Source organism: Magnolia sinica, chromosome 13, assembly GCF_029962835.1.
Source record: "Magnolia sinica isolate HGM2019 chromosome 13, MsV1, whole genome shotgun sequence".
In the NCBI taxonomy this organism is placed as follows: Eukaryota; Viridiplantae; Streptophyta; class Magnoliopsida; order Magnoliales; family Magnoliaceae; genus Magnolia; species Magnolia sinica.
Window position 1 is genome coordinate 12,375,150 of NC_080585.1, and position 12,696 is coordinate 12,387,845.

The following is a 12,696-nucleotide window of genomic DNA, read 5'->3' on the forward strand; positions in this document are numbered from 1 at the left end:
AACATTAAGGTGAATCTCAAGAAAGTTTCAACAGTAAAAAAAACTCTTTCCCTTGTTTTTCCTCTCCCATGGCTCACTTGAGTTTCACATCTGCCACATTTTCAATTGCATGTCCTAAAATGAGCTTGCAAAATGGATTGATAGGGTAGATTTCTCACAAAAATCACGATGGCCCCACCTAGCATCCCAAGGCATGAACTTCTTGTGAAAGGCTTTGGCAAGAAATCTGTGTCCACAAAAGTGTTGAATGAAGTTGATATTTGTTGTTTCCCTTCATGCTTACGTGACATTATCAATAGCTTGGATAGTAAATAAACATTATGGTAGGCCATACAAAGCTTTTAATGGTGGGCGTTCAATGACCACTATTTCCAGTGGTGTGGTCCACTTGAGAATTGAATGTACTTCATATTTGAAACCATGGCCAAAAGTAAGATGCAGATTTCTTTTCTTTTTTCCCAAAAGGTAGATGTAGGTATTGATGGACCATGTGAATACAACACATGCTTCAAGGTAGGCCCCACGGTCAAGGCAACACCCACTAACATGTTTCCACCGTATCCCATAAAATGCTCCTAGATCCGGTTTTGGCTCCAATTCCAAAACATAGAAACTGCACTTAGGTATCTCCCATGTTTAAGTGGCAAAATTTTGTGGGACTCACCATGATACATCTCTTATATCCACACCATCCATCCACACGTCCACTTGAGCTTTGGATCTGCCCCTTTTTTGGTTCATGCCGTAAAATGATTTAGCAAGATGGATGAACGGTGTGGATATAAAACATATATCATGGCAGGGCCTATGGATCTTTGCCATGACAAAGCTTTACTGAGTCTTTTGAAAAAAGGCAAAGTTGTCGTTTATCAAACATTTTAAGGATATTTTAGTCAAAAATAGTAAAAAAAAAAATAACACAAACCACTTACTACATTCAATGTTAATCCCATCTAATACAATTCAATACCATTCAATTCCAAGGACCAAACACGCCCTAAGTCAAATGAGGGAAGATTTAATTAAAAAAAAACCATTTTTTCAATGAAATTTCAAATTAAGCACTTAATGTTTTAAATTTACCAAATGATCTGAATAAAGAAAAATCATTAAAAAATGGCTCATTTAAGTGATAAGTGGTGAAAATAAGTTTTACCAAATAGGACCTTAAACTCATACCTGTGTGGGAAGACATTCCTGATACCGCTATAGACTCCACGCTCAAAATTTAAGAACCATTGAAAATCCAATATATGACTTAAAAAATCAAGTGCATTTTTACATTTGAGTCAATTCTACACCCACATATGCACAATTGATAAGCAGAAGTGAAGAAGGTGACTGCTTATGTGGCATTGCCCTTTCTACTGCTCATTGAGAGTCCTCTTATAGATTTGCTGCATTCTCTAAGGAGGATTTTAGACATAGGTTCAAGTCAAGTGATTGTGGTCATCTTTATACCTTGAACAAATGGAAACAAAAGAAAGTTAGGAGCATGCCTAAGCCATCTCTATCTCTCATATCCTAACCTAGAGATTCTCCTCTCCTGGGAAGATCTAGTCCACCTGTTGGAGGTATATCGAAGGCTCAAGTGGACCACACCACAGGAAACAGTAGGGATTAAATGCCTATTGCTGAAAACCTCTTAGGGTTACAGAAGTTTTGGATCAAGCTGGTATTTATGTTTTCCCTTCATCCAAGTGCATGTGACCTTATGAAGGGGTTGGATGGCATACAACCATCACGGTGGGCCCTAGGAAAGTTTCAACAGTGGGGGTCATTGTCACAGCTGCTTCCTCTGGTGTGGTCCACTCAAGCCTTGATCTGCCTCATTTTCGGGCACATGCCCTGTAACGATTTTCAAAATGGATGGACGGTGGTCTCCCCAGCAGGACCGTCTGTCTCTAGCTAGGTCCTGGTGGGGCTAGTACACAATCTGGGCCCTCCCATCGCATTCGTGATTGAGAATCAATACCTTTGGAAGGCTTTTCTTGGGAATCAATACGTTTGTAGGTCTTTGTTTATAAAAAATAAATCCGCGTCCCCTTTTTTGGTCTTTGTTTATGGAAAAAGCTCGAATAAATAACTTTGGCTGGCTTTTCTTGGTCTTTGTTTATAGAAAAACATTGTGAATATGCTTTCGAGATGATGTCATTTCATTCAGTGTATTTTTCGTTGCTACACTTTTAATTTGGAGCTGAAACATTCCATGCAAATGTTACAAAATCACAAATTTCTTACTTTTGACTCATTCAAGGTTTAAGTATCATCCAAAGGAGTCCCCATAATTGGGGCAGATTGATTTCATCCGTGAAATGTATCAGAGCTCAATACAAATCTGTTGAAGGATAGATTAATCTCACAATATTTCTGAAAGAAAAAAAAAAAGAAAAACTCAAACAGGTCTCGGCCTTTCAATTAACTGCTCACAATCATGGATTGCCCACTCATCGAACTCAAACAGGTCTGGGCCTTTCAATTAACTGCTCACAATCATGAATTGCCGGCTCATCGAACTCAACTCAGGTCTTTACAAAATCATGTTCCTTTCTTAGGGCTGAACCAAAGGCAAATGGTAATGTACCTGACCTATATTATCTCTTGACGCTGGGAAGGGTGTGAAGAGATAAAGAGAGAGAAGACCTTGAATCCATGAGGTGTAATGGTTCTCGAATCCACAAGAGTTAAGAAATTATGCAATACTTTATTGAAATCTATTTCTCAAACAAGATTACAGAGCTTTAAATAATAAAACGAAACCCTAATTAAGAGTCCTAACATAAATAAACTGAAACTTTGCTAAAATAATAAAACTTTTTAAAAATTGAAAGTTCTAATCTAACTACGTAGGATGATTTCCGGCATGATAAAAAGCAAATTCTAAAAAGATACCAAATACTAAAACTCTAAAAATAAAAAATTACATCCGACATAAGACTTACTAAAAATAGTAAGTTTTTCGAAAAACAAAAGACTTGAATAGAAATGAGACTTTTTCTCATTGGACACGCTTACAGGTGCTGGTTGGCCCCAGAATGAAATTTCAGTCAAGAATGAATTTCAGTAAGGAACGACTCAATCTGGAATGAATTTCTCTGATCCGGACGCGCCTTGAGCGTAGTTACATCATGCCCCAGGTAAGATTAGGCCAAGATCTGATGGATTATGTCCGCTTCCGTTCGGGCTTTTTTCCATCCATCTGGGCCAAGAATATGACCGTGGCCCACTCTACATCATCTCTTAGTATCATATTTTGTTATGCAATATTTGAGAATCACTAGATCCAGGATATTTCTTTGTTCCATAACCCTAAGGCTATTTATACCTAGCTAATACTAATTCTCAAATGATGTATTAGTAGGGCATCAAAGATGCAGCGCAGTCATTGATTCTCCCAAGAGGCCACAATTACAACAAGCAAACATATTAATGAGGAGAATACAATTTTACTTTGCCATGCTACCAATACTTGAATTTGCTCTACTATTTTTCCCAAACCTTACTTGAGGAAGAGTTAGTAAGAGAAAAACACACATGTTGATTTCGACAGGCATACTATATATGTAATGATATAATACTTCACTATAAATAAAAAGAAATAAAAGTACAGTCATTCCATTTCAACCAAAGACCCGCCCCCAAGTTTCATAGCTTCACTATAAATAAAAAGAAATAAAAGCAAGGTCATTCCATTTCAACAAAAGACCCACACCCAAGTTTCATAGCTTTGCATCCGCAGTACGATCACTGATTTTTCTACCCCCGGATGTAAAAGAAAGGTCTTCATTTTTGGGCCAATTATGGGCAAGGAGGGATTCAATTGACACCACTGTTCCTAGCCACATGCTCTAATCCCCTGAGCCAGAAGCCCCACCCTGTCTCTGCTGGATTTGTCCCCCGGAGTACACTAAAAAAGGAACCCTTCCTCTCCTCGGCCATTTCAAGTTAAGAAGATATTAAAGCAAAATTTTCTCTATAAGAATAGTGCATTCCAAAGTGTAACGTGCGAGATAAAGGATGTCATAATTGAGGTTTTGAATAAGACGATCTTTTCATTTTTGTCCTTAAAAAAAAAAAAAGAAGTAAAAAAGAATAAGAGGTGTTAAGCTTTTTATCATCTTGACAGCGTAGAGCTCCTTTTCCACATGACCTCCCCTACAGTATCATCACCGCAGTTGAGTTTAACCACCAAGTTCAATACAGTCCAAGAGCAATCCTGATAGCATACCTGCTCACACCAACATCTGAGCAGATATCCAGATTTTTCTCATGTAATATACATTTTAGAACGTCTGCTGAACCAAAATGTATATATTACATGAACATGCATGGGTCAGGTGATGGGTGTACATCTGCTGAAAATTCATGGTGTGTGTCCAACATTTTCTGAACCAAAATGGGTGTATATCCAAAGTCTGTTTTAATGAGTGTATATCACATGGCTGGTAATTTGCACCTGAGGAAAGGTATATACAGGCCCATCCAACTTTTGCTGAACCAAAGGCAATCCTGGTAAGGTCCACTGTGTGGCAGGTCATCCTGCCATGTCCGCAGTGGAAGTGGGGCTCCAACACCATAGAGTCATCCTGCCATGTCCGCAGTGGAAGTGGGGCTCCAACACCATAGAGTGACAGGCACATTTCTCATCCTCATGTAAGGATCCAGCCCCTATCATTTTAGGCACCTAACTGCATCAGGCAGGCCCATACCATAAGTCCTATCCAAACAATCAGGCAGATCTGCCCATTGTGTGCACCCCACCGGTACATTGAATGTGGACCATGGGGCAAATCTTATATATATATTTTTAAAAAAATCCTTGGTTCCCTGCAATGTGACATGCTTGATGACTGGACAAGCCTGATTTGACGAACAGCCTGGATCTTCCACACACATGCTGTTGGCACATGTGCCGGCAGGTTCATTCACCACCATAAAACAAGAAGAAAACATGACAAACGATGAATACCAATGATGGAGCATTGAGCTCCAATTGTATCAATTAAAACAATTGAGAGAATGAATGAAGCAGTCTTTTCAAGTCCTTACAATTCAAAATTTCGGTTGCCGAACTTGCCGAGTAAGATGGCCATATCCATGCCTTGCATCATCGTCGGCATGGCTGTTTCATAAGGGCAGTCCTGAGAGAACCCAATCTTCCCAGATTTACGTACTTTCTTCATGCAGCTTTTGAACTTCTCATGGCATTTCACATCTGTCATCCCTGATAGAATTCCAAATGCATGGTAAGTGATTAAGCATAGCCTTTTGAAAAGAAAAGGAAAAAAGAAGAAGAGGAGGACATCTATTTAGAGATGTATTTATTTTTATCCCGATATCCACTTTTATTACCTAGGTGTACTTTCCCTCATCTTATTATCTATTGGTGCTGCTCCTAAGTTCCCTCCCATATGCGATTGCTTTTCTTTCTTTCTTTCTTTCTTTTTTTTTTGAAAAATAAATAAAGGGAGAAAGGGGAAAAATTGGAAAAAAAAACAAGTTATATGGTTAATTACTTATATTATATTTACATAAATTTAACAAAAAAATATATACAGGCTACATAGAGAGAATTAATTATTAAAAACTTCAAACAGAGAGAGGTTGTAAGAAAGGACTTGATTATCTATGGTCTAACTAGAGGTATGGCCCTTGATAAAGTGGAATGGTGGAACAAGATTCATGTAGCCGAGCCCAATTAATTGGGATAAGGCTTAGCTGATGATGATAATCCCTTTATCCACTGTATTAATGGTCATCAAGAAAAAAAAAAATAGCGACTAACTAATCCCACACCAATCCAAGCATTGCATTGGCTGGGCCCCGCTCTGCATATTGACCTATCCACTTATCAGGTGGACCAATTTTAGAAACAAATAGATGGTGAAGTTGTAATAAGCCACCATCTGTTTGTTTCTCACATTGTGGCCTGCCTGATCGGTGGACTGGCATGGATTTTCAGCCAGAGCATTGGCGGGATTCACTTGATGAACAGCTTGAATCCTGCACCCACGAGCCATGTTGACACATGCTGTGGTGTGTCAAGGAACCACCTTAGGCACTCGTGAAAGATTAGCAAGCTTCTAAAGAGTTCAATACAAATTTATACCATACATATATAAACAAACGACAGAAAGGTAGCATTCTTGATTACATAGGATACATGTATCATATTTTCTCAGTTGAAAAGCTTCAAGAAGCCTGGAACTCAGCTTCAAATCTGCCAGAGGTAGCCTTCTCTGGCACTTGAACCTCCCCGCAGTGCAGTGTACCATTTGGGGGAACAGAATAACAGGGCCTTGAGGAAAAGAGGTTTAGGCAGCAGTCAGATGGTAAGAGTCGAGGCACTAGCAGGGATCGAGGAGAGCTCTCTAGCCTTCAAGCTCCCCCTTCTATCATCTAGAAGACATCCGTTGCATACTCCTGGCGCTTTTCCCTCCCTCCCTCCTGCTCTCCTTCTCCCTTCTCCCCAACAGAGGTTAAATTGACCCATGCATGTTGAGGCAATGCTAGGAGGACAGCCTGATTAAACTTCTATTTATTGAGATTTTTTTCAGCTAATTAAACAATTCTCTTAGCAGATTGATAAGCATTTTAACAAGGGAGATGCAGCTCCATGTATCGACATCTGGTAAGAGAAAACAATTTCCCATGTCGATCTCATCAAGACAAAAAAGCAAAAACAAAAAAAGAAGAAGAAGAAGAAGAAGAAGCATTTAGTTTGGGAATAAAGAAAAAGAAAAAGTCATCACCAAACTGTCTAGAATAAACATTGAAATAAGAGAAATGTTGAGGTGATCTGCACGAGAAGAGAATGAAGAGGCTTCTGCATGTCAGGAATCAGGTGGGGGCCACCATGAGCATGCCCGGCCAGAAATCAATGTCCACTTATTAGTTGGGTACAATGTGGCGAATATAAACGATCGATGTTTTTTCCCCCTCTAATAATCCATTGTTATCATGCGTGCGTGGCCCATGATCTCTATAGGGCCGGAATGGCACATGAGAGGATGACCTCAAAGATGCGGCTTGAGGTGGTGTGAAGGGAAGGTACATGAAGGTTGTGTACTTCTGAGGCTAGGGCCTTAGGAAAATTATTGGAGAGACAGAATTCATAAAGTAGATCCCCAGATAGAAAATATGAGGTATGACAATTGACGTGGGGGTGTTGTGGCCTCCACCACACAAGCACGCCAAATTGGCAAATAAGCCATGAATTGCCTCTTCAAATTCTCCTCGAGTCAATCACATTGACACTCATCCTAAAAAGAGTAGGAGTTAGGTCCTCAGCAACTTTGATATAAGATCCTAGAAAGAGTAAGAGGTAGGAGGTCAGTGAGTTAAGATTGAGCTTACCCCACGAACGCAGACACACACACATCCATGCACATGCACGTGCATTCAAACACACCACACACAGCACGCACATGTGCGTGCACACACCACACACCCATAGGCACTCGTTATGGACCAATGCCTGCATGCGCACACCCCTGCCCACACACCCACAGGCACAGGCAACGCACCCCCACGCGCGCCCACACACACACCTTGCATATGAAAATATTTTCTCGAATGATGAATGGAGAAAATAGAAGAATCACGGAAGCACAACTGCAGTAGCGGGTTGGTTTCAAGTCTTTACAAAATAAATAAATAAATATAAGAAAGAAAGAAAAATAAGAAGAAAAAAATCTACATAGAGTCACCATAGGTGCCTACTTGTCAGCAATCATATTAGCCTCCCTGTGGATATGAGCTACTCACAATGGATGAACATACTGACCTGATTTTTCAGCCAGGTCCACTACACGGTGCAACATAAACCAAGAACTGCACTAGTTAGGAATGAAGTTGAAGGGTCTAAAAGGGCAAGGGAAAAGCCCAAAAGGACGTGGATGGATGTAAGAAAAGACTGGAGGAACGATGGTTTAAATGAGGATATGGTTTGTGATAGAAGGAATGACAAAACAGGCTTCGTGTAGTTGACCCCAATGAGTTAGGATAAGGCTTAGATGATGAAATCATCTACATGGTGGGGCTACCTACTACAATGGATATTCCACACGCAAATGCATTCCCGCATAGGGAGGTACATGTGGGCTTGGCAAGCCAAAACTCTTATATCTATAACTACTATCTATGCTCAACTTCTCCCTCAATTTTTCCACATCTTACTGCAAACAAAACTTGTAGGATTCAATTCTGTAAAACAATAATATCCCCAAACACCAACATATTCATCCCGAGCGACATTTATTGAAAATATTGAAATTATGTCAGTCAAGTGTGCGGAAGTTTCAACTGTTTAAACAGAAAGAGTGGGGAAGTTTCAATTTCCTATTCAGTACTTATCAGCTCACTTTCACCCTAAACACATGATTCACATGTGGAATTGGGAGGGTTCCAACCTGGAGTTGGGCAATTCTAAGTTCATATGCAATCCGGTGTTTATATATAATTTTAAATTGTTGAAAAGTCTATTAAAAATTCCAAGAAATAAGGAAGAAAAAAGAATTGGAAAAATAAAATATAGAATACTCAAGGGATTAACCATTCATTCAGCGGGGACCCATCATGGCTAGTCCACCCTCCAAAATATCACCCCATCAGATAATTGCAGTCCTCTATCTATGTTGAGTGTGGACTATAATAGCCTCTTCAACTGCCAATTTGTAAACCACTAATCAGACGGTTCGGACCGTCAAATGGAAGAAATCTGGGACATGGTTCATCCCATAATAGGGCCTCCTAGATGAATGTTCTGGATCATCTGAATAATCGCCTCTCCTAAAATTAGGACTGACAATGAGTTCCTGGACCAACGGCAACCTGATAGACCAGACCCAATTTTTATGGGTCAGGGTCCATTTTTGGACCCATTTGGAAATCATTCAGGTTCAGACCCAACATTTTGAAGCCAGTTAAAAATCAGGTCTAGTTGTGTTCAGGTCAGGTCCAGCATTTGGGATCTAGTTCAAAATGGGTTGGGTCGGTCCAGTTAATTTTATTAATTATATTTATATATTAAATGTAGATTAATTAATCAACAATGACCAGTTCAATCTCTTGGGTCAATAATTCAAGAGAATGGAGAGATTGAGAAGAATGTTGCTGATACAATTAGAGTAGAGGGGATGAAGTAGAGATTTGCCTTTGGAGTTTTATTTGATCTCCACATACTAAAGAAACTGAAGGGGAAAATTTATAGGGTAGCTGTAAGACTAGTAATCCTTTATGGGGAAAAATGTTTGGGCAATCAAGGAACAACATATTCATAGGATAAGTGAAGTAGAAATAGGATGTTGAGATGGATGAATGGCAAGAAAAGGATAGAATTAGAAATGAATGCATTCAAGGGAACTTACAAGTAGCACCAATAGGTAATAGGATGAGGGAGAGTAAATTTAGATGGTTTGACCATGTGCAGTAGAGAGGGCGAGGGGCAGGTCCAAAAGGACGTGGGTGGAGGTAGTAAGAAATAACTTGAGGAACCTTGGTATAACTAAGGATATGGTCTGTGATAGAGTGGAATGGGGTAACAGGATTTGTGTAGCTGACTACAATTAGTTGGGATCAGGCTATAATGACAATGAATCAATCTACCAATTGAATGAGGTTTGCCAAGCCACCCACATGTTAGAGAGCCCGTCTACACATGTGTCAAAGAGGCACACGTGTGTGCAATCTAATCCATCCACTGGTGTGGTCCTGACAGTGTGCATGCTGTCATTTGACCTGGACCCAACTTGAGGCTGACACAAACCCAACTTGAAACCAAGGTCCAAAGATGCAATGGTACCAGACGGGCACCTGGACAGATCGGATCCAGGTCCCAGTCTGAAAAAACAAGAACCCAACTTGGCAAGACCCAAACCCCATCACAGCCCAGGTGCAGGTACTCTAGAACCCAACCCTTGATGGCCCTACCTAAAATGTAATTGAAACAGGTACTGTCAATGCCCGCTCCAAATTGAATTGTGAGATTGAATTCAGAACTGACTGAATTGACAAACTATGCCTAAAAACAACAAATCCTTCAAATAAGAAAGGGGGGAAAAGAGAAAAAGATTGAAACAATCACGCCACGAGAATTCAAGAAGCGAAATCCTAAAAAGAAATTTATTTAAAAAAAAAAAAAAGAATACCTTTTTTCCCAACGCATTCGTCATGAAGCTTGCAACATTCATCAAGCGCATCGCAAGGTTTCTCTCCAGGGCAACCAGTCCATCCAATGCCACAGAACTTACCGTATCGAATACCGACAGCTAAAAAAGAAAAAAATTAATAAAAAATAATATTAGAATATATGGAAATTCCATGGAAAACGTGAAAAGATCGCGCTTTCAAGAAATTCGGGATCAGATCCGAAGGTCTTACTGTCGCAATTCTGAGCAACGCATGTTTTGCTGCAGTTGATCTGTCGCATACAAAACGAGAAAGAGGATTAAGGCTTCTGAAAACCCTGAGGAAATTAGGGTTTTAGAGGATTATAGAGAAGACGAAAAGAAAGAATTAAGAAAAAAAAAAAAAAACCTGGGGCTGAGGATGGGCATCAACCACGCACTGCAGTACGAGGAAGAAGATGCAGGTGATCGCGGCGGCGACACGTGTCCTCCGTGTGTGAACGTGCGGCATTCTCCTCTCCTCTCCTCTCCTCTCCTCTCCTCTCGTGGCATTTTGCTTCTGTTCCCTTTCGTCTTGGATTTTGATGGAGGGAAGGACGCGGATTGGTAATGACCCCACCCGTCCCAAGCTAGTAACGAACAGAGAGCCCACCGTGAGGTAAAGGCTTTATCCATACCGTCCATCCATTTTTCCATATCATTTTAGATGTGACTATAAAAATCCGCCTAATACAATGCTTAAGTGGACCACACCACAGGAAGCAGCATTGATAATGACACCCACCGTTGAAACCTTCCTAGGGTCCACTATGATAGTTAATTTCCAATCCAACCTGTTCATAAGGTCACATAGACCTGGATTAAGGAAAAAACATATATCAGCTTCATCCAAAACTTCTGTAGCCCCCAAAAGGTTTTCACGGTAAGTGTTTAATACCTACTGTGGTCTACTTCAGTCTTGGAATTGTCTCATTTTTGGGATTGTAACATAAAATGACATGGAAAATTTTATGGACGGTTTGGATAAAACCCAAACATCACGATGGCCCCTCAGAGCCCCTGTCCTGGTTAGGGCAGTTGGAGGTGGTTACCAATTCGCGTTCGAGGGGGATGCCGTTGCCGATTAGGTGCGGCCCCGCCTCACAACAACACGATGCGGCCCTAATCGTAAGGCCATCATTGATTTATTTTAAATATATCCACTCTTTCCATCCGTATTAATAGATCATTTATAGCACTAATATAAAGTTAAACCGGATCCAACTCTTAGGTGGGCCACACCACAGGAAAAAAAGCGTTGATTGAATTCTCACCATTAAAATTTTCAAAGGGCCCACCGTAATGTTTATTTGCAATCCAACCCGTTGATAAGGTCAAGCAGACCTTGGTCATATTCACCAGTGGTATGGTCCATTCGAGATTTGGATCTACTTAAGTTTTGGAATCACGTCAAAAAATGAGCTGGAAAAATGGATAGATGGCGTTGGATATACAACCCATTAATCAAGGTGGGCCCCACACGGTAAGAGTAACACCTAATCCATTCCCCTTGAGGCGGGGCGTTCGAGGGGTCGACGAGAGTTTTGATGCAGCAGCGTCACCATCGCTACGATACAGCCGAGGCTTCCTACCGTACACGTGACATTTACCTTAAATCCAAACCGTCTAACTAGTGGGATGGCATTGATGATCGTTCATTTACAAAATATCAGGCCTCTGATCAATGGACATTTGTTTATTGCATTTTGGACATTTTGCTAATTTTCGTTTTGACAGTCCGTCAGCTGTCCGCGTAAAGACCAGTTACGATCATAGCTTCTGTTTTATTTTGGGATTAGGATTGTGTCCGACACCGGTAGGACTTGCCAACGTCCGACCAGATCTGAGTGAGGCCCACCGTTATGTATCTGTTTATCCATGCGGTCCATCTATTTTCTTAGATCCTTTTAAAGTATGGGCCCAAAAACGAGACAGATCCAACGCTCTAGTGGACCATAACAGAGATTAATCTTGCATTTAATGCTTTGTGCATTAAATGCAACCCAAGCTTACCATTTGGTGCGGTCCACTAAAGCGTTGGATCTGCTTACTTTTGGGCACATACCTTGACACTGAGAAAAGGGATGGACGGCGTCGATAAACAGATATATCACGGTAGGCCCCACACAGATCTGGTCGTAAGTTGCTAGGTACGACCGGGGTCGGACGCAATCCGATTCCTCATTTTGCGGGGACCGGACTAGGTATTTCCGGGGTAACACCATCCGACGACGTGGCGTCATGTCCTTCAGAGAAGGGTCGAGTACGTACCCGATGTGAGCGGATACAGTGTTACCCGGGTATTATAAATGTAGGTGTTTCCCTGACCGTGGGGCCCACCTTGATACACGTGTTATATATCCATGCCATCCATCAATTTTCCCAGGTTATTTTAGGGTCTAGTTTCAAAAACGATGATCTGCCCTCATTTTTGGGCTCATACCTTCAAATGATCTGAGAAAAGATATGGATAAACAGATACATCACAGTGGACCCCCACGCAGATCTGCCCGTTCCTGGCTAGAGACGG

The 12,696-nt window shown here is 40.9% G+C and overlaps 1 protein-coding gene across 1 annotated transcript; it reads right to left on the minus strand.

Annotated features, from left to right (window-relative positions):
• Positions 1-1,415: 1,415 nt before the first annotated feature.
• Positions 1,416-10,794, minus strand: LOC131222842 (probable phospholipase A2 homolog 1). The gene is made up of 5 exons (XM_058218053.1): positions 10,537-10,794; positions 10,381-10,420; positions 10,149-10,268; positions 5,050-5,224; positions 1,416-1,461 (listed from the first exon to the last, which is right to left on the minus strand). Exons 1-5 carry the CDS (start codon positions 10,636-10,638, stop codon positions 1,431-1,433), a joined length of 468 nt encoding a protein of 155 aa, XP_058074036.1. The 5' UTR covers positions 10,639-10,794; the 3' UTR covers positions 1,416-1,430.
• Positions 10,795-12,696: the final 1,902 nt, after the last annotated feature.